Source organism: Aulostomus chinensis, chromosome 8, assembly GCF_037954235.1.
Source record: "Aulostomus chinensis isolate RoL2024-O1b breed Wild chromosome 8, RoL_Achi_v1.0, whole genome shotgun sequence".
Lineage (NCBI taxonomy): Eukaryota > Metazoa > Chordata > Actinopteri > Syngnathiformes > Aulostomidae > Aulostomus > Aulostomus chinensis.
In genome coordinates this window covers 27,653,219-27,674,681 of record NC_141327.1, presented here as the reverse complement: position 1 = coordinate 27,674,681, position 21,463 = coordinate 27,653,219, and the positions used below count along the sequence as shown (strand labels likewise).

Genomic DNA, 21,463 nt, shown 5'->3' with positions numbered 1-21,463 from the left:
GAACCTTACTTAATCAATCAATTACGCATGAACGTCATTTTAACAGGGATAAATGTCCTCAAATGGCAAATATTTGGACTCAGGAAGGTCTTTTTAAATCAATTTTATTTCCCGCTTTCTGAAGTGATGGGATATCATCTCATTATTCCAAGATGCAGGTTGTTACCATGTGACAAGAATCAAGAATGAGATAAGACCTATAATAAGAGTTGAAATTAGTTACATTGATTAAAATAAGAAAAAAAAACAGCTTGACATCACAGTGACGTCAGGGACACCTTCAGTCACCCCAAAAAAGAGACAGTATTCAGGAAAAAAAAAAGAAGAAAAAAACTTTCATAGAAGTTTTACCAACTTTTATTTTGGAAAAGTAATTACCGGAAGTGGGTCTGCCGTTATTCCTCCGCGAAGCGCGGCCCCCCGCTGCTCCATCCATTCATCCGTCCCCCCGCCTCTCCCTCCTCAGTCCGCCGCTGCCCGCTGGGTTCACCTCCTCCCGGCTGTCTTCACTGGGGAACACCGCTGGTCTGAGCGCGTTTGTGGGGCATCAGGGAAAAGATGTTCGGGTCCCGGAGATGGTTGTGGTTCTGGGCGTGCTGGCTGAGCCTGGGTGCTCTGACCCGGGCCCTGGAGCTGGAGGAGCTGTTCGAGTTTGGAGAAGAAGCCGGAGACTCGCTGCTGGAGCCCGGCGTGGACTCCACTGCGGAGCTGCCTCTCGACGGCTCGCTGTTCCTGTTCGGTGAAAGTTTCAACAAAGTTTACGTGAGTGATGATGGTGATGATGATGAAGAGGAGAGAAGTTTCAACCCCGGTGTCCATTCACGCTTCAGGGGAACCAGCAGAGGTCCAGTAAAAACGAGTTCTTACCCCTGAAAGAGGTTCCCGTCTTGAATGAGAACTCTTTCATCTGCTGGAAATTAAACGGATTAGAGTTAAAATTATCAATTAAATCCTCTGAAATAAAACGGTGGGAAGTTAAAGTTAAATCGACATTAAAAACTTATTTATTAGGAAATTGTGTCAGTCAGTCAGAAGATAAACGGTCTTTTACAGTTAAGTTCTAAAAGTTCTAACTCAAGAACGTTTGAAACAAACCGGTAAAGTGTTTATTTTAATTGTTTGATCATTTAAATGGTCTTAAACCCTCTGGTTGAAGAGGTTTTACTCTCACTCCTCAGCCCATCATCCGAATTGATTTGGAAAATGTTTTTTTTTTTCGAGGGGGGGGGGGTTGATTGGTTCTCTGTTGATCCCGTTGTTCTCTGTGTCTGTTTACTAAATAAGAATCAGTTGATTTACATTCTGCTGATAAAACTAGAATCAAAATCAGATAAAAAAAAAACGAGATCAAAACAAGAATAATAAGGAAAAAAAATCAAAGCCGTTAGAGGATTTTGAGTTCGTCCTATTTAGGCGTCATCTGTTCAGTCTGTGGAACTCCAGTTTATAAGATATTTTTTAAAATTCAAACGAGGTTTGAGCTGCCCTCTAGTGGCTGTTTAGCGTGGCGGCGAAATTCAAGCTCTTTATTTTTTGTTTTGTTTTCGTTCATCCACCCAGAAGTAGGAGCTGGAATTGTCCTCAGCATGAACCTGGACCAGACCAGGTCAGACGTGAGCGTATCACATCTGTCGGTCAGCAGGTCGTTAATGTGTGATTATTAGATCTGTGGTTCTCTCTCTGGTTGATCCGCTCATGTTGCGAAAGCGTGAAGTCGTCACTGCATCGCCGCCGTGGCACCAGCCGCGCCTTGTCTTATTATCATCTGGACAACACAATCGAACAGTGATATGATAGAATATGAGGTTTGGGGGTCCATCCTGGACCTGCCCTTCATCTGCTGGGTGGGAGGAGAGGCTCCGCCCACTTCCTGGAGTGATGCGGGAGGCGAGGAGTCAACAGATGCGGTGCTTTGGTTCTGGTGTCTCCTATGACTCCGACACAATAAAAACAGCTCATTCATTCAGTGTCTTCGCTCCAGCAGCGACTGGGCTCCATGGATCCGAGTGATGCGTTCACGCCCTCCTCGGTCGCCTCTGAGTTTTGAGTGTTTGTGGACGTCTGATAAGTTTTTCTGTTGACGCTGATTCTGACCTCTGTTTACAAAATAAGAGTCATTCTGAGTGAAGCTGCTCCAGGTTCAGATCCACATTCGTTCTGTTTTCAGTCCCATTGTGGTGTGGCGGGGTGGGGGGTGGGGGCGGACAAGAATGCGAATCACTTAAACGCCATCACAGATAAGCCCCTCATCAGCCGCTTGCTGAACACATTCCTCAGGTCATGTGACAGCTGATCCAGATCGGAGTGTTTACACTCTGATGAAGCACTCCTGTTTCGTCACGCCCCCGCCGAAGTTCACTCTTCGCATGACGAATAATTCGGCTTTGAGATGTCAGAGTCGCGAACCTAAAATAATCGAAATAAAAACCTTTGTCTGACACGATCAAGATCAACCTCTCCACGACGCCGACAAACGGTGATGGTGACAGGACAGAAACCCTCAGCCCTGTGATTATGTGAGCCAAATAAGTCACAACCCCAAACAGAAAAATGGCACATGATGCATATATATATAGATATATATGTATGCACGTTATGTGTCGTCACCGGCAGCTGCTGCGATAGCGAGTCGGTGTTGCGTTAGCGAGAGGAGCAGCTGCCTGAGAGCACGCAAACAAACAGAATGTGGGTGAAGTAACTTCTCAACAGAGGTTTCCGCCTTAGATGCTTCAAATTAAATGATATTTGTTAAACTGTGAAACAACAACAACTCCCATAATCCCATGCTGCTTCACATGTGTCAAACTCTGCCTTTTTGCTTTTAATGGAGAGCCCCCTAGTTGCAGAACTTGCATACTGCATGTATGTTTAAATGTGCAGTGGGTAAATGATCTGGTCTGAGTTTATGTATATGTATAATTTTAAAAAGTCGTAGAAATGTGTCCAGAAGAGGGAACGACACAGGTTTTGCTTGGTCACATGTTGGAGGCGTGTGAATCTGAATTAAGGTTTCTATATTAATCAAAGCCAGAAAAGTGGTTCTGCTAGCGAGGACGTACAGAGGACATGATTATGTCGTACGAACGTAAAAATACTTGTAAAATCAGGAGCGGGGTAAGTAAGTGGCAAATAAACAGCGCGTTATTTTAGCTTAGCATCCAGCAACAAGCTTGAAAGCAGATCTGACGAACGCAAATTGTCGAACCTGGAGTGGTGAGAAGTTGGGAACCCTTAGACCAGAGTTGACGGGAGACGGAAACGTCACCAGGAGAGTTCTCCCTCTGCTTCCCTCACGTCGCCATTTGTCCTCCATCCCCCTTTAAGACAACACACCCAGACCTCCCACGTCACTCGTGGGTCTCCACAGAGAGGGAGGCCGTGACGCTCCGCTGAGACTGAACTAACGGGGAGTAAATCGTTCATCAGCGTTGACGTGCAGATTGACAGAGAACACGCGACCTTGAACCCGCAAATGTTCTGCTGTTCCTCGACCATCAGTAGCGTCTTCAATCGTTACATTGTTATACCAGAGGGGATTTTTGTTGTTGTCACTTTACCAAAAGAACTCAAATGTTAAATATTGTCCAAGGAGCAGTGGTTGTCAAAGTGGAGTTGGGGACCCAAAATCATTTTCCCGCAACCTTTAATTGGTCAGCGTGAGTCCATAAAGGACCCGCCCCCTCTCTCAAGCGTCTCTAAGCCCCCCACCCCCCCCTAAAATGACTGACATCCTGTTGCTTCCCCAGTAATTATTAGTCCCGACACTGTTAATGTAAAGCAGCATCAGGACGGGAAGTTTCCTGGCTGAGCTCCAGCCGCTCCCGCGCTCGTCCCTCGACAGGAAGCCGCGCGTCCTTGCAGCGTTGCCACATCTGGAACGTATAGAGGCGAGACATCTGTCCTCCAAAACCAGATGGCAGCTCTCAGGGTGTTTCCTCCCTCGCTGTTCTCACACGGACGCTGATGATCTCAGGGGTTGGACATGTGTGATGTCAGTTTCCATAGAGGAGAACATGTGATCGGGCCGGCGCATGTCTCAGACAGAACATGAATTATCACATGAATGTGGTCGTTAAGGTGTTGCAAGACGCGCCGACGAGGAGGACTCGCCTCAAACGTGACGTCCGCGCGTCCTCCCGGTTCATTTCATCTCCGTCCATCGTTTTCCTTCCGTTCCGTTCTTCGGAAATCAGCTTGTTAACGTCTTCAATCCCATATCGTCAGTTATCATCTGCAAACTATAGATTATTTTCACAGTCAAGTTTTTCTACATTCATGGATTAAACAGCGTTTTAAGATTTAAAAAAAAAAGGAAACATGAAACACGTCCGTCACAGCCGGAACTGATAAGCTTTAATTCACCGCAAAGAATCGTCGCCAACGGAACACTCGTCCGTCCTCATCTGGAACACCTTGACAGAACCGGACCCTCACGTCCTCTTGGACTCTAAAACATGAACGCGTTTTTGGTTGCCACTTGAGGATTCGCTTGAGGATTCGCATTCAGATTTCTAAAAGGATCTGGAGGGTCCACTGCAGACGCTTTACTCTGAGGGTGAACACATCTGGAGGAACCTGACCGATACTGGGTCTGCATCTGATACCAACTGGCTGATGGGCAGGACTACAGTTGTTGGTTCTGCCTGTCCGTCCGTCTGCATCGAACACAGAGTTTGGTGGAGGGTGCGAATCGTTAAAAAGATCTGATCGTTTCTTCCTTGTCAGCACGTTGTCGTCTAATCGTGTCTCCCCTTCCTGTCGCTGCAGTTTTCTCTTTTCCTGAACTTCCGCAAGTTCTCCTCTTTATCTTCATTTATTTTGGACACAGGTGAAGCTGCTACCTGAGCCCGCTGGCAGCTGCCGCTTGTGTCTTTTGTTAGCTTTTAGCACGGTCAGCAGGAGTCTATACCTGCTGGGAGGCGATGGCCTTTCACCCACATGCTGATGGCCCTCGAGTGTTTCTGGTCTGAAGAGGAGCAGTGAAGCGCGGGGCTCTGGTTTCCCCGACTCTCCTCTTTCTGCATCGTCTCATGCGTCTTTCTATCTGCAGCCTTTGACCTTTCAGCTCTTTGCCGCTCGTAAAGATTAATGATCCACCCGCCCTGGTCGTGTTTCCCTCCAAACCACTAACTTAAGTTACTTTCCTCATGAGGAATTTCTTCAATTTAGTGGATGGCTTAATATAACTACACTACCCATGATCCTGTGCTGCTACGGAGAGGAAGCCCGTCAGTGGTAAAACGTTGAAGCGGTCATTGCGCTCATGCAGGGTCGTAGTTGCTGAACGAATCAAAAAATCGTTAGTGTCTGAAAACAGTTACTAGCATAAACTTTTTTGAGACGTTTCTGGAGTTTGCTCAGAAATTTCACATTAAAAACGGAAAGTGGAAACCAAACTATAGTGCAAATACACCTGCAGGTTTATGTCATGAAGGTCTTTCAAGACAAAAAAAAGAGCTCATTTTTCAGCAGCTGAAGAACATACGGGGATAAACAGGACAAACATGCGAGTGTGCACGTGTGAAAATGAGTCCAGTGTCCTGACCAGGAACCCTGAAGCAGCAGGACACATCTGGTGTGTCCCATCAACAATATTCACCTGCTAAGAGGTCAAGATTTTTAATGAGGCAACATGTCAGACATGCTGTATGATTCCAAGCAGATGATTCGTATTTGTCCTAAAACGTCTCCAGTGGGGATTTAGTCCTAACTTAGCGCCATCAGATAGAGGTTCTAGCCTTGGCGTGCAGCTGCTTGGATTCTGGTTCCCAGCTGGAAGCCGGAGCTGCGATAAGATGGCGTCCAACTGTCGTACACTTGATGTCTGGAGCTGCTGATGCGTTCAAGGTCAGAGTAAAAAGTCCTTGATCGGCTCACTGACGGCAGCTGCGCTCCGTCTCATGGCTCATGCAAAAAAAAAAAAAAAAACCTTTCATATTTTTTTCAGTCTGATAACAGTTCATCTCATGTGTTCTAAAATTTTCTAGCAACTCTGCACAAGAAAACGCAATTTTCCCACCTGCTACTGATTTGGTATGAAAATATTAGGAGTTTACGTCTTGAGGGAGAAGCACTGAGTTCCTCTTCCTGAGCGTCACTTCCTCCTTTGTTCTGATGAAACTGGTAGGTTTCAGAGGGGAGGCGAGTCACGTTTTAAAGTTTCTGCTTTTACGCTTCAGTGGCTCCTTTTGAATGCATTTAAATATTCAAGTTGTCCTCAGGTCAGAATCAAAAAAAGTGCCTCAAACGAGTATGCAAACTCTTTGGAACTGTTTTAGAAATGAGATCGAGCTTAACTAAATCAGTTCATACCTGAGAACCGTGATGCAAACTGATTGCAGCACATTTGGCCTTAATCTGGGACTCTCAGCTCGAATGTGGTTCATGTCCAGGCCAAGTGTTCATGACTGTCTGGGACTGGATTGCTTGGCAGAGGGAGGCCACCACCAGGTGTCAATTCTACTTATTCAGGGAAAATGAGACCTTCAGTAAGTAACGGAAGCTTGCTGTTGACGTTCTCTCGGTTCTGTTCCAGTGGGCTTTCATCATTGTCAGTATTTCTGAGGGCCAACCGTCTCGACTGTGACTGAAACGCAGTCTGAAGCCGTTCTGATCTCCCGCCTGGGGCCTTTGCCGCTGGCCGCGACGCACCTCGCTGTTAGACTTCAGTGTTCTGGGCTCATTTGTGGCATCTGATCCAATTCCGTGTGAGGCGGATTTAAGTTAATGAGGTTAAAAAGATCCCATTCTTGAGAGTGAATGCCAAGTCAGTGTATGGAATTCCTGTGGGCTGACGCAGCCGAGCGGCGAGAACAACTGACCTCCACATCTGTTTGGCTGTGGATGAGTTGTGTAATGGCACAAAACAAAACCAAAAAAAATTAATAAAGTTCTTTGTGTACCTCGGTTCTGAGGGCAGATCGCTATTTACATCCGATTGTCGTTTTGCAAAGCCCACATTTATGATAAAATGTTAGCACATTTTGGATCGTCCTTTATATATAAAATCCAGATTATGGGATAGTTTGCTTCAGTCAGAAGGTACTAAGTGAGTGTCACCGTGTCCTACCTGATGCACTCAAAAAGAAAAAGAAAAATCACATTTTTTGATCTTGATTTTTGAGGCAGACACGGGCGTCTGAAAAGTGCAACCAACTGACGTTTTCATTTTCCTACTGCAGATCAACACAAATGGATTTGTGTCTGTTGTCGCGCCCCCGGTGGAGGAGGAGTACCTGGGGAAGATGCCTGCCAGTTTCATGATGATGGCCGTGCTGCTGGGAGACCTGGACAACAGTGATGGACAGGGGAGGGTCTTCTACCGGCTGGATAGCAGCCCGGATGTGTTGAGTCGAGTCACTGAGCACATCATGGACGCCTTCCCCCGGGACGTTGACGTGGAGCCCACCAGCACTCTCATTGTCACCTGGGAGAACATGGCTGCCCAGGGGGCCTCCGACCGAGGGGACAGACTGGGCGTCAACGTGAGCTACTGACCTTTCAGAATTTTGAGTCTAGTTCCATCTTTTCATCACGCACCGGCAGCCTTGTTGCGAATCACAGTTAAATCAGCATTAGCGCTCTCAGGCCTCCTCTTCAATCTCAAGTCCTTCATATTTCTGACTTTCTAGTTGTGTTAACATTTCAAGCCAGCTACCATGAACTTTAAGTTTGTGTTGACGTAAGTGGACCCTCTGGCCAAAGGCCACAAATTGAAGACTGCATTTCCCACGAACACCAACACCTCCACTGTCAGTACATGTTTTTTTTTTTTTTTTCAGAATAGAGTGAAATAAATACACAGTCATTTGTATTTGCAGCGATGAGATCATTTGTTTTACCTGTAAGATAAACTTTGTTTTAGTTCCGCTGCAAAATGGCTTGTCTGAGTCCAGCAGTCTCGGCGTGGCCTAAGCTTGTACAGACGCTGGTCTGCCTGACGTGTCTCTTGAAAAACCACCAACCAGGATAGAATCCACAGAGCTTCCGGTCCAAAACCAAGACCCACTGTTCCATTCCTCCTTTGTACTTTCAGAGAAACACTTTCCAGCTGGTTGTGGCCTTCATGGAGTCGTCCACCGCTGCCATCCTCTTGTACCCCAGAGACGGCCTGCAGTTCCTCTCCACTTCAGTAGGGGGCGAAAGTAAAGTCCTTGAGGCCGGCTTCAATGAAGGAAATGTGGAGGGCTGGTTTTGGAACAAACAAGGGACTTACTTCCGCACCACCACTGATGAAGAGAGCTCCATCAGAGACCTGACAGAGTACCATCATGATGATATTTCACAGAATTTGAGAGGAGTGCAGTAGTAGCTTGTAGAGATACTTTATAACGGACAAAATACTTCTTTGTCATTTTGTTTTCCATGAATTCCCTAAATAATTGAATCACAGGAGATTGTCTGTAAAACAATGTGTCCCTCATGGAGGTCTTTTTGTCCTTTCCATTGCTAAACAGAAAGACAAACTCGGCACGACGTGGAGTTTGGGTGTACGAGATCGGAGCCTCGCCATACTTTTTCTCAATCACACCAGGAATGGTCACGACGCTTCCGGAGGATGAGGATGCCAGCCAGCCACCAGTCGAGCAACAGGAGGTGGACCTCTTCACTGCTGAGACCCTTACAACAACCGAGGCAGTGCCAACCCAAACTGCTTACCCAGTCCCTGAGACGGAATATGAAGAACCTGGATATGACAGGGTCACACCGACGTACACCAGCCGTGACAGGACAAGATACCCCGACCAACCTGGATCCAGGTACCCCACTGGGTCCAGATACACTCCAGTCAAGTCCATACTCCCTGACCCTGTAGATCCACGATACACCCACCCTGAACCGGTCCAACCAGTGCCACCTTATTCCCAGCCCCAGCATCCTCACATTGTTGTGGTGGATGAAGATGAAGATCTGGATGTGAACGGTGAATTACTGGAGCTCACAGACTCTGTCCTTCACATCAGCTGTTAACAAGCATGTTCCTTTATTGTATTTATTTTTTCTTTTGAGGAATATGAAGGCAAAGTTTGGTTCTTTTATTGTTAGTTGACTCCAGCTGATTGAAATCTTCTTTCACAGTATTTGCTTACAACTTGGAGACATGTGCCCATAACAGACACAAATGCTCCCCTTCTGCGGATTGTCGGGACTACAGCAACGGCTATTGTTGCCACTGTAAACCAGGTTTCTACGGTAACGGGAGAGACTGTATCGCAGAGGGTGAGATGCATTCTGGGCCAAACCTCAAGAGAAACGTCTGAATTGTTGCTCTCTTAATCAATCTTTGTTATTTTCCAGGTAAACCGCAAAGAATGAATGGGAAGGTGTCGGGTCGAGTGTTTGTAGGGAACTCGCCTTCGCACGAGGAGCTCAGAAGCAACGACTTGCACTCGTACGTAGTGGCCAATGACGGACGAGCTTACGTGGCTATCAGCAATATCAACAAGAACTTGGGTCCCTCCCTGCAGCCACTGTCCTCCCTGGGGGGCGTTATTGGTTGGGCCTTTGCCCTGGAACAACCTGGCTACCAGAACGGCTTCAGCGTCATCGGTGAGGAGACATATTGTCTTGACTGGTATTGTTTACACAGAATCAGGTTTGCGTATTTTGTTGACACATCCATGGACAGATTTTGTCACTGCCATATGGAGTCAGTTTTATGTTTATATTTGCACCAGCAGCAGGAAAAGTCAAGGGACACAAAGCAGCTGACGAGTACTTTGTTATGAGTCACCAGAAATGTAGCTCAGGTGAAAATTGAAGGCTCAAAGATGGGTATTTATCAAACGCATCAGTAAAGAAGCTGCATCGGTGTTTAACTTAAACCTGCAGGACTCAACCAGTCTTCTCACGTCTTCTCGAACATCCACACAGGTGGCGTTTTTTCACGGCAGGCTGAGGTCATCTTCCAACCCGGTAACGAACGTCTGAACATCCGGCAGGAGTTCAAGGGGATTGACGAGCACGACCACCTGGTGGTGAGCACCGAGCTGGAGGGACGTTTGCCTGCCATCACGCTGGGATCTTCCGTCCAGATCAGCCCGTACAAGGAGATCTACCAGTACGACCACAACTGTAAGGACGAGGAAAAACACCCTAGCGTCTGGAAAAGTCAGGAAAACTTTAGCATTAGCATATTTAGCAAGTGAGTTCTTGATAGCATGCTTTAATGCTCATGGTAGCATTGTTAAGGCTAAACTTTTATTTTTAGCTTTTCTTTGTTCTGCTTCTTGTTTATCAATCTCTTATTCAGTGGTTTATGTTGTTGTTGTGTTGAAAAAAGTCTCGCTTGTTTTTGCAGCTAAGTCGATTCCCACCCCGAAGTTAAAATGATCTTTCTCCTCCTCCTTCCAGTGATCACTTCCTCCTCTAACCGCGAATACACTGTCACCTCCCCCAATGGCGACGTTCAGACCAGAAGCTACCAGTGGCGCCAGACTATCACCTTCCAGAGCTGCCCACACAACGAGGCCACCGGGACGGCGCCACCCACCCAGCAGCTCTCTGTGGACCAGATCTTTGTGATGTTTGATGAAGCAAACCAGCTGATCCGCTACGCCATGAGCAACAACATTGGCTCCGTCCACGGTGAGTTCTAATTTAAATGATAGATTACCTTATAGTTTGCATCAGCTCAGGTTTTAGCGTGAGGAAGCAAAGCAAATCTGACAGTGATACAAAGGAGTCGTTAAATTACTGTTGGAATCTGCCCAACGCTGCAGCGACTCACTATCACCTCTTGTGGTTTAGAGTGGTATAGCGAGACAGGACACACTAGCTAGCTGGTTAACATCATTATGCATCGTCAGAGTTGTCATCTTGTCAATTTTGGTTTTGATTGTTTAGGATATTTTTTGTAAATTTTAAATGTTTGTTGTAAATTCGCCTCTTAAATGGGACTTTGAAACACTTATTTACCAGCCAACTAGAAATCGGGTAGGTCGATGCGCTCCCGCTGGCTGCCAACAGCTGCAGGTTGTTGAAGGTCTTTCCAGGGGAGACGTCCATGTCTGCTGGTTGTCAACATGTGTGTTATTACCCCGAGGAATGTAGCGAAACACGCCTCCGACGGTTGAGTGCAACATCAGAGGAGGACAAACAGTAATCTGAGCGTGGTTGTATTTCCTCAGCTGCAATCAGAGGGGCTTAGAGCATGTTGGCAGGGGGGATAGGTCAAGGAATACCAGTCTTTAGTCCACAGCGGGGGGTGGAGGGGGAGGGCACCAGGAGGATCCTTTAAAAAAAAAAAAAAAGAAGTGGGGTCAAAGGTAAAAGTGGAGCTGAGGGTTGAGGATGGGAACCTCGAGGGATCAGACTTATGCAAGCAAACATGCCACAGCCGGGGTCTGCCGACGATACGTGGAACATCTGGCTTGTATTTCCTTAGAGGAGGTGAAGGAGGGACCTGGAGCTCCGACACTCAGCTGCATGATGGGAACACGAGGCTCCGAGGCTCTGCTCAGAACTCCATTCAGAAAACAAGCGTTTTAAAAGTCATTTGCGTGTTGCCCTGCTGGCAGACCTGATGAAGCACGAGTTCGTTCTTTGTAGAGTTCACCGTCCTGATGTTGTTCTTTCAGCATTGTTTTGATACATTTGACTGCAAAGTGACCTCACGTTGCTGCAGTGAGAGGAAGTAGCGCCTGATGAGCTGTCTGCTACCAGGCATAAATGCACTGGTGCATCCGTCCACTTCATTATCCTTCCATCCATCTATCCATTTTCTACACCGCTTATCCATTAAGGGTCGTGGGGGGGTGGAGCTTATCCCAGCTGACATTGGGCGAGAGGCGGGGTTCACCCTGGACGGGCCGCCAGTCCGTTGCAGGGCCAGCGAGTTCATTAACTCCTGATAACTGACGAAGGGGATCATCTGGGTACAAACGCTATTTTATAATCGCGTATTTGTATGAATCTGTTGTCTCTTTTAATGTTGATGCAGTAGAAATGTGGAATCTGTCATGGGATTGATTTTACTCTGACTCCAGTTCTGATGTTAGTAAATTGTTGAAGTAGAGGTTGTAGGTCACTTCCTGCGACTGACACCTCTGTGGACTTTAACCTTCATGTTCCTGTCTCTCTCCAGCCGACGGTCTGGAACAGAATCCGTGTTTCACGGGCCGGCACGGCTGTGACATCAACGCTATATGCAGGCCAGGCAACGGCCTCCAGTTCACCTGTGAATGTACATCTGGTTTCACTGGAGACGGGCGTTACTGCCACGGTAAGACATGGAGGCGGAGCCTGACTCAGAGTGACCTCAGTGGTCTGTGAAAATGTCAGCACCATCTGATTGGCTAGTTGTGATGTCACTGCTGTTCGCAGGTCGCTGTCTCTCTCAGTCTGTTTACATGATGTTAGGAAAAGTGGATTCGTTGTGTTTGTACAACTAAATCTGGTCTTTACAAACGCGTGTAAACATGTTGGTCGGACTGAAATCGTACTGTTGAATTTCTACAAGTGGAACCAACACATCTAGATAGTGAAGCAGGGGGTCATATTCCCCGCCATGTTTGTGCTTCAGTTGGTGAGAGACGGGTTGGTCCAGTAGTCTGGTTCCACTGTCGCTCAACTTAACTCTGCATGCAAACTTACCGAGTGTCTCCTGGTCTTGGCAGATATCGACGAGTGCCGGGAGACCCCCCAGGTCTGTGGACCCGGCGGCATCTGCATCAATCAGCCCGGAACCTTCCACTGCCAGTGCTCCCACGGCTTTGTGTCGGCCAGCAACGGGAAGACCTGCGTCGGTATGTCGAGAGTGTGTCTGTGGCTGAGTGGGTGGCGGAGTGTGTTTGTGTGATGGGTCCACTGTTGCACATCCAGATGTAGAATTCGCCGGGGGACAACAACAAAAAAGTTCTTGTACGACTGTAAAGAACCCCGTGAACACGGATATGAAATAAATATACAGCACATGGAACATTGGATGTACGGTGGCCATGAAGAGCAGGAAAACACATCAGAAAGTCTTCTTCTGGGAAGACAGCAAGATTTAAGTTGCAATTTTCACAGATTTCAGATGATAGAAAGCGAAACTGCGTGAGTGATCAGCTGCTGTGGTCACTGACAGTCGTTCAAATGTCCCCTTTTATAGTTTTGCCGCTGATTCAAAAGTGAATTTTGTTCCTGGATATGTTTTTTTTTCTTCCAAATTGACTATTAAATTATTCAAGTACTTCTCCATGCAAAGTAACAACTTTTTAATCGTAGCAAATTCTAATTTCAGAGAATAGTTAAGTTTTATTCTTGAGCATTTTGAGTTTTTGTTTTTTTTTGGTCTCAAAAATTAATGACGTTATCTTAGAGAAAACGTGAAAGTGTCAGTTTGTGAGTTTGTCTTTCATATCCATGGCTATAAACTAAAATCTTAAATCTCTGAAACTCTGGCTGTGTTTATTATCATTTATTCTTGTTTTAATTTTTCTCAAAATGCATGTCTTCATGGTCTGAGGAGGTTCAAGGTTGTTTTCCCGCAAAGCTTGTTAGATGTGTTGTCTGGTGAATTTTCCTCTTTAGTTTAGGAGTTCTCAGTTACCAACAATTCCCACTCGCTCCTCCCTCACTTTTTATACTTCAGTGGCCGTTGTAGTTTATTAAGCCACACTATTCATTCATTTATGTTGTTTGTGCCTCAGATTGTTTTTGTTTCACTTCCAGAGTTTTTACATCGTGAAAGTTTGTTCAGGACTTCATATCCAAGCCTTCTAACGTCTGTGTTGTCCTGCAGAGGACAGCAGCTCGGTGGATCACTGCCGCAGAGGAAGCCACGACTGTGACGCCCCTGAGCGAGCGCTCTGCAGCTACAGGGGAGGCTCCGCCTACATCTGCTCCTGCCTGCCGGGGTTTGCGGGGGACGGCCGTGTGTGTCGGGGTGAGCTGGCTCCCTCGTTTTAGCGAAGCTCTTTTAGAACATTCACATAACGAACATTCCTGCTTAAAGGGGCGCATCGTCATTAGCTAGTTGGAGTGGGTTGGCCACGCCCCTTCGCCTCTGATCGCTGAAATGGAGCATTTTAAGTGAAACCGTCCAAAGATTTTTAGGAGATAGCGTTGAAACGCCATCTCAGTGAACACTCATGGGATTAAAACGTTCACTTAAAGAAATCAGAACCTCATGTACTTGTTAGCATCGCTGCATCATTTCACAATGTTGACATGCGTTTTCCGGTATTTACACAATGTGAGCATCTGATAGATTTGTCTTTATCAGCTACATCGGTTGTGGAGTAGCAGCCTATTGGATGTCGGCGCTCAGTTCAGTCTTGTGCGTCAGTTTTAAAACAGTAGCAACGTCAGCTAACGTGGTTGAACTCTTGAGCTTCCGTCCGGAGCAACGTCGTCAGAACTTTATCGACGCGCATGTGCCTGCAACACGCAGAGAACAAAGCTAATCCACTGACTTCCTGTGGTGCTGCTGCCTGTTGGCCATGAGTGGTATTGCATCTTAGATCACCTCCGGCCCGATTCTGGTCCGTCTCTCCTCACCGTGTCTTCTCTTCTTCAGATGTTGACGAGTGTCAGCAGGGCCAATGCCATCGAGACGCCGTCTGCACCAACACACAGGGGTCCTTCACCTGTCACTGCCGCCCTGGTTTCCACGGCGACGGCTTCCAGTGCAGCCCCTACGGTAAGCTGCGGAGCTCCAGTTATTACTTGAGCATCATCTCTCTTTTCCCTGAGCCTGTCTTTTCCTGTGTTGTTTCATTTCTCTCACTGGAACATGAAAGCACATCGACACAGAGGTTCGACTAATTCCTGTTCAGTTTAACGTCGTTGTTGAATACTCCTTTTTCTTTTTATGAGTAAACATTCCTTTCTCCACAACGCTTGTGTTTCTACTGTAGGGATCTGAATTTTAACAGATTCATCTCACAGACGCTTGACTGACTAGAAGGAGCTCTCTGTTGGTTGTTTGCGGTCGGTGGCGTCCCTCGTTTCAGGTCCCTCGGCGTTTCCAGGTGTCAGATGATAATTACAGCTTTGCTCCTGTGCACTGAAGTTTTGTCATATTTTCATGTTTTTTTATGGCCTGCCGGGTGTCAGAAGGCATCATTTACTGTTCAAACGTGTCGCAGCGTCTCTCGCTGGAAGCTGCTTTTGTCTGGATGGCCTGTCTTTGATCACGCGGCCCCTCTTGGGGGTCGTCTTGCTATTTGCAGCCTCTCTTTGTATCCTGGAGGATTGTTTGGCACTTCGAGGACACGCCGCTGTCTCTCAGACGGGGCTGTTGTGGCTGGTTGTGGTTTGTCCCAGACACCCTTGGGGATAAGAGTAGAGGTTCTTCCAGGTGTCACTCTGACCGACGTGAAGTGTCTTTTATCTGTGGTTCCTCCTGGCGCGGGTACCTGCTACTTGAGTGAAGAATGTTCTTCAGGATATTTTTAGTTGCATATTTCACTGCACTTGAAGAATGTCCCGCTTACAATAAGTGAAGGGGGGGGGGGCTCTTCTAATGATGCCGATTTTTGTCCATTTTAGTCTTTTGATTGGTTGTGTGGAGCGTCCAGGATCATCCGGTCATCCGGTTCACTGGCTTGACTCTGTGTATGTAACACCAACACTAAAGTGACGATGTCTCACTCTGACTGATTCCCTGTGTCCTCAGAGCGTGAGAAGACCCAGTGTGAACGACATCGAGAGAGTGCCCAGTCCACCGCCACCTCGCAAGGCATCCTCTCCTTCTTCAGGCAGCGGCCGGCCATCGGACAGTACATCCCGCAGTGCGACCGACATGGAGCCTACGAGCCCACGCAGTGCCACACCAGCATCGGACAGTGCTGGTGTGTGGACGCCAACGGCCAGGAGATCCCAAACACCCGCAGCGGACGCGGCAGCACTCCTCTGTGTGAGTCACCGAATTCAACTGCAGTTAGAGGTTGCCAATGGTAACTGCTTAGTTTCAGCCGGAAGACGCCTTATGAACTCTGGCCTGTTATTCAAAGGCGGGAAGTCTTATCAGCTGAGTTTTTAACGTGCTGAGAGACGAGAGACTCTGCTGAACACATCGATATATGTTACTGGTCTGCAGGGTGAACAAGTTTGGAAACACAGCGTTTTCAAAAAGTTTCGTTTCCATCCTGGCCGGATTTTGGAAGCTAGCGGAGTGTTTCTGCTGAGGAAGTTACATTATGGCACATTTGTCTTCGTGCTGGTGAAGAGTGAAAATTGTGACCATGAAGCCAAACAAGACAATTGACCATCTTCCCTTGCTCAAAGTGTAGACTTAAACTGGCCGCATCTGTAACAAAGCAACATCCTTTATGAGATTGTTACTGTTTCACATAAAACTTTCATCTCAAAGCTGTCTACTAAGTGCAACGCAGTTGTTAGAATATTTCCCTGTGAAATGTAGTACAGTAAAAGTATCTCTCAGTACAGGTGAAAACTGAAGCTAACCACATTTGCCCTCCTGCATAGGTATCGATCAGACAGTGACTCCGCCTCCGGTTGGTCCCACGCCGCGACCCGATGTCCACCCCGTCGCTCCAGGAACAAACCTACTGTTCGCCCAGAGTGGGCGGATCGAACACCTGCCTTTGGACGGATTAAACATGATGAAGGAGGAGGCCAAACCTCTGTTGCACATCCCTGTAAGGCTCACATGGAAAAATTCTTGGGAAAGTCGTAAATCATCCATGGTCTCCAGAGCCGGAGGAGAAGATAGACAACCTCGTAGTTAGCTTAGCACAGTGAATGCTAGTGGATGGGAAGTGTTAGCATCACAGCTCAGGTGTCCAGCAGCCATCCTCCTCATCCTCGCTTGCAAAGTCGGCGGTCGCTGTTCTAGTCGTCAACTAACCGGTTTTGTGACGATTGAGTTTTGGAGGTTTTGCGTTGAATCACTGCGCCCAGTCAGGGAAGTATTTTACACAACAAAAACATGACTTGAGTCAGACCTAAAGGGTGAAGTCTGGCCGTTAACTTTTTAAATGTGTTCACTTGACGCGCGGTCTAACCAGCAACCCTCAGAACCCCGTGAACATGGCAGGTCTGGTCCACATACGTCCCTCTGCTGAGGGGCGTAAGTCTCTCCGCTCTGGATGATTTCAGATGAACCTCTCCAGTTTCCTGAGGAACAATCCTCTCATTGTTCCGTGACATCAAGTCTTTTCTGCTCCAGATGGAAGGAACGTCTTCATGACGTCTGCATTCATTCAACACAAAGACCCTTTGAAGCATGAATGCAAATGTGTGTGTGTGTGTGTGTGTGTGTGTGTGTGTGTGTCCCCTCAGGACCGGGTGGTCATCGCGGTTGCCTACGACTGCTTGGAGGAGATGGTGTACTGGAGCGACATTACGGGGCCGGCCATCAGCAAGGCCAGTCTGAGCAGAGGAGACGTCGTCCCGGTCGTCACCACAGGTAGAGCAGACGTAGAAACCCCAGGAAAGCAGCTGGATGGGGAACAACGTGGTGCTGTGACACAGGCAACAATTGTTAGAAGATCCACTGTGAGAAGACAAGCCCACCACCCGCCACCCACCGCCGCCGCCTGACCACTGACCAGATTAGGATCTTGATCGCTGTTTCTTTTAGAGCAGTTAACAGTCTGAATCTTAATTAACATTTTTCTATAATTGCTTTGCATTGCTGAATATAAAGATAGAGAAACAATAAAAAATATTTTAATCAGCAGCATTAAATGTCCAACAGATCGTGTTTAGCAGTCTGGAGAATAAATCACACACGTTGTAAATAAAAGCAAGCGCGGGTACCAGGGCCGTTGATCGAAAATAGTTTGAAAAATTAATGTAACGAACGACATGTTTTGAAATTAATTGGTCGAAATTAATCTCATATATAAATTCTGGCTGTGACACGCTTTTAAGACATTTAATGTCCAAAACAGAGTCAAGTAAATGTGTAATTAAATAAACACGTTTGAGAGTTTCTTCTTTTATTTGCGGGCGACTTTGACGTAGCCGAGGCGTGTCGCTGCCCTCTACTGGTTACTCCCATTTACAAACTCAATCCATGCATGGGATCAAAGTGCAAGAGAGCAACTGATTGCATTAATATTTCAGCAAATTAATTTTTTTCCATGATAACTTCATTGAAATTTATAATTCAGCCGATCCTGCAGTAACGTTGACCATCGTGGTTAAAGAACCAGCTGAAGTTGTAAAAAATCATTCAGGTGTGCGGAGGAGTGTCGGCGTCCGGTGGACAGAGGAGCCCTCAGATTGGTTCTGATCCACATTCCTGGGTGCTGGTGTGCTCACTGTGTTCTGGTCCCAACAGAGCTGCAGAGTCCTGAGGGCATCGCCATCGACCATGTGGCCCGCCTCCTCTTCTGGACCGACTCCATGCGCGACACGGTGGAGGTGTCCAAGCTGGACGGCAGCCAGCGCCGCGTCCTCTTCAACACGGACCTGGTCAACCCTCGACCCATCACCACCAACCCAGCTTACGGGTGAGACATGACACGCCGTTTACAGTGTTTTTAACCATTTTCACTGAAGATTTAGTGGCTCATGGTTCTGTTAATTACACTGTTATAACAGTATGATGTAAAGTACTGTTGTGTAGTTCAAGCAATATCAGTAGTTCCAGTTGTAGTATAGAGTAGAGTAGCAGTATTCTGGTCTCACTGGTTGTGTCCTCTTGATGCAGACGTATTTACTGGGCCGACTGGGACAGAGACGGGCCGAAGATCGAGATGTCCAACATGGACGGAACAGAGCGGACCATCCTGGTGAAAGATGACCTGGGTCTCCCCAACGGTCTGACCTTTGACCCCGACACCCAGCAGCTGTGTTGGGCCGATGCTGGTGAGTTGCAGCTGACTGGAATGTTGCTAGTCCCCATGTTCTCTGTGGAACCCGTTAGAACCCATGTGGTTATGTCAAGGTCGCGTCTCACTGATGGCTGATGGCTGTGCAGGTACTCGGAGTGTGGAGTGTACGGACGCTCACGGCCGGCAGCGGCGGCAGGTGGTGGAGGGGATCCAGTATCCCTTCGCTCTGGTCTCCTATGGAGGGAACCTCTACTACACTGACTGGAGGAGGTACACAGCTGTGGTTCCACTCTAGAACCGTCTTCAGACATTCTCATTGTTTCCACCTTAAAAATCCAATTATTTTTTTTACCATTAACTCATCAAATAACCGATTAGTTGTTTGCTGTTTAAAGATCCAAGAAAACGGATCCCTGTTTTTCCTGAAGGTGACGATCCACAATCCTAAAGGTTAAAACCACGGACGACAAAACAAACAGGAAATGTTTGAATTTCTTGTGAAGAACAAAACTTCTACAAAGTTGTTGCAATTTAGTCGTATTTGTAATTCCAATTTTGAAGGGTGTTTAAAAATATTTATTTCAAAGATTTCCTCCAATTTAGTCTTTGATTTTGATACATGATTGAGATTCTAGCAAATAATCATACTGGGAAAAGTCTATAAGTGTGTTAGTCAGAGATGTCTCAAAATGTGAGACAAATAAGAAAAAAGAAATTTGAACAAAAATGAAACCCAGCAGCAGCCGGAGCCTAGCGACTGATCTCAGGTCAGATGTGTCTCACTGAGGTGGATCAGCGTCGTGTCTGCTGATTGTTTCCCCGGTGTTCTTTGTGCAGGGAGGCCGTGGTCGCCGTGGACCGTCACTCTGAGCGGGAGACGGACGAGTTCCTGCCACAGAAGCGCTCCCGGTTGTACGGCATCACCACAACACCGACACAGTGTCCACAAGGTAGCGCTCACGTCTCTCACAACCATCAACAACTTGCTGTTGCTCCTTTTTATGAGCTAGCTTGTCAGTCACAGGGGAGCCACGCCTGAAGGCCTCTGTGACAGCAGGCTGGTGGTCGGCCATCCTTGGCGAGCTGCTAGCCCTTCCTCCGGGCTCCGTGCTACGCTCTGCTAACCCACCGAACTTCGTTTCTTTACACTCAAGCTGCAAATCCATAAATCCTAAAAATCCTACGTCCATACAGCAAAGAGAAGCCAGTAAAATAAATAAGTCGTGTCTAACAGCATTAAAGCCAAAATCCCCGCGACTGACGTCAGCTGGTTCATTTATGAATGTAAAGAGCTGCTGAGCTGAGCGATCTGCTGATTTTATTTCCAGCTGTTCCCCTCGCCCGTTCTTCTTCTACTTATTTATATTGGCAGCGGTTGTCCTCCGTGAGGCCTCTGCATGTGCAGTTCCTCTCTCGTCTGTTTCCGTTAAGGAACAATCGTGAACTCACGACTCAGGCTGTCTGGAAACGGGACAAGACTCCGTAATCCGGCACTGTGGACACATGGGAGGCAAATATCTTCTCCTCGGTGGGACGGAGGACGATGCACTCTGACATTTTCACGTTGTAGCTTTTCAGAATTAAGTTCATTCATTTTTTCCTCAGCTCTTTATCCAAGTGTAATGACTACTTACTATGTAGTTATTACTCTTCTCTGCCCAGTAGCTGCTGTTTCCTGTGGCGTTTGACTGTCAGCAGGACTTTGCAAAAACCTTGAGGCCAATTTTCACCAAACTTGGTGGAGGGGTGGGTCCAGGAAGAACCTGTTTAAATGTGGGGCAAATGAGTCCTAGAAGCCACCAGGTGGCAACAAGATTCTTTTACACGTTGGTCTTGTCGGAAACGACAACTCGCTGATGGGTTACTGTGAAGACCGCTGTCGTTAGATGGCGCTCCTGTGGCGAGGTGGCCAGTTTTCACCATAGAGTCATGGTAACTGGGCCTGCGGACGTCGACGAGCTAACTAAGCCAAGTCACAGCGGCACCTCGTGGCTACAGGAAGTGAACCCGATGTAACAAACATTCAGAGGAGATGGAAAAATCCAAACATGAGTCTAAAGTGTGTTTTTGCAAAGAAAGTAGTCCATGAAAAAAATAAGTCCTAACAAAAGAAGTCACAGTAAACAGGCCGAAATGGAAGCTGAACGAGGGACAGGAGAGCTGCGGCATGAGTGGATCCGGCAGCTGAGGACAGGAAGTTCAAGTCGATTCATACCTGAGAGAAGTTAGGATCCGACAATGAACACGAGAAGGAAAATGAATCAAGCAAGTAAAACTGGCAACGTTCACGCGGACAAACGTTCCACAACAACATTCAAACACATCGACTGTCCCAAGCAGAAGAGACGGAATGTCCAGCTGTGGACGTAGTCAGTGAGTTCTCGTAACTCAGACGGACACGTGTGTGTGACGTGGGGAACCCTCGATACACAGAAGCCACCTGGGACTTGAACACGTGACCTTCTTGGGAGGTAACAAAACTTACACACTCGTGGCTTCAACGCCTCAAGTGTAACAAGCCGAGCGTCTCAGTGATCGGGGTACCGCTTTAATGGCGGTATTGCAGAATCTAAAGGGTTAAAGGGGGTCAATGTGTCCACGTCGTCGGATTTATGGACGACATTCCGGCTCCAGCGGTTTTCGCAGAGGAATTTCCTCCAGAATCCTGAACAACCAGAAGCAGCCTAGTGGTGTAATGCTCCTGACGGAGGCTGCATCTGGTCTGGGGA

The 21,463-nt window shown here is 47.3% G+C and overlaps 1 protein-coding gene across 5 annotated transcripts in view; it reads left to right on the top strand.

Moving 5' to 3' along the window:
* LOC147257904 (nidogen-1-like) overlaps nucleotides 1–21,463 on the top strand; it is a 31,295-nt gene that overhangs the window by 6,194 nt on the left and 3,638 nt on the right. For all 5 annotated transcript variants that reach the window (XM_086212135.1, XM_086212131.1, XM_086212132.1 and 2 more), the window contains 19 exons: nucleotides 467–762; nucleotides 7,182–7,484; nucleotides 8,036–8,262; nucleotides 8,457–8,923; nucleotides 9,079–9,219; nucleotides 9,298–9,549; nucleotides 9,874–10,074; nucleotides 10,354–10,587; nucleotides 12,086–12,223; nucleotides 12,618–12,746; nucleotides 13,727–13,870; nucleotides 14,504–14,626; nucleotides 15,605–15,844; nucleotides 16,417–16,589; nucleotides 17,233–17,359; nucleotides 18,239–18,410; nucleotides 18,611–18,768; nucleotides 18,881–19,004; nucleotides 19,572–19,684. In XM_086212135.1, the coding sequence (XP_086068261.1) occupies nucleotides 559–762; nucleotides 7,182–7,484; nucleotides 8,036–8,262; nucleotides 8,457–8,923; nucleotides 9,079–9,219; nucleotides 9,298–9,549; nucleotides 9,874–10,074; nucleotides 10,354–10,587; nucleotides 12,086–12,223; nucleotides 12,618–12,746; nucleotides 13,727–13,870; nucleotides 14,504–14,626; nucleotides 15,605–15,844; nucleotides 16,417–16,589; nucleotides 17,233–17,359; nucleotides 18,239–18,410; nucleotides 18,611–18,768; nucleotides 18,881–19,004; nucleotides 19,572–19,684 (3,670 nt within the window). In that variant the 5' untranslated portion in view covers nucleotides 467–558. The remainder of the gene's footprint in view (nucleotides 1–466; nucleotides 763–7,181; nucleotides 7,485–8,035; nucleotides 8,263–8,456; nucleotides 8,924–9,078; nucleotides 9,220–9,297; nucleotides 9,550–9,873; nucleotides 10,075–10,353; nucleotides 10,588–12,085; nucleotides 12,224–12,617; nucleotides 12,747–13,726; nucleotides 13,871–14,503; nucleotides 14,627–15,604; nucleotides 15,845–16,416; nucleotides 16,590–17,232; nucleotides 17,360–18,238; nucleotides 18,411–18,610; nucleotides 18,769–18,880; nucleotides 19,005–19,571; nucleotides 19,685–21,463) is intronic.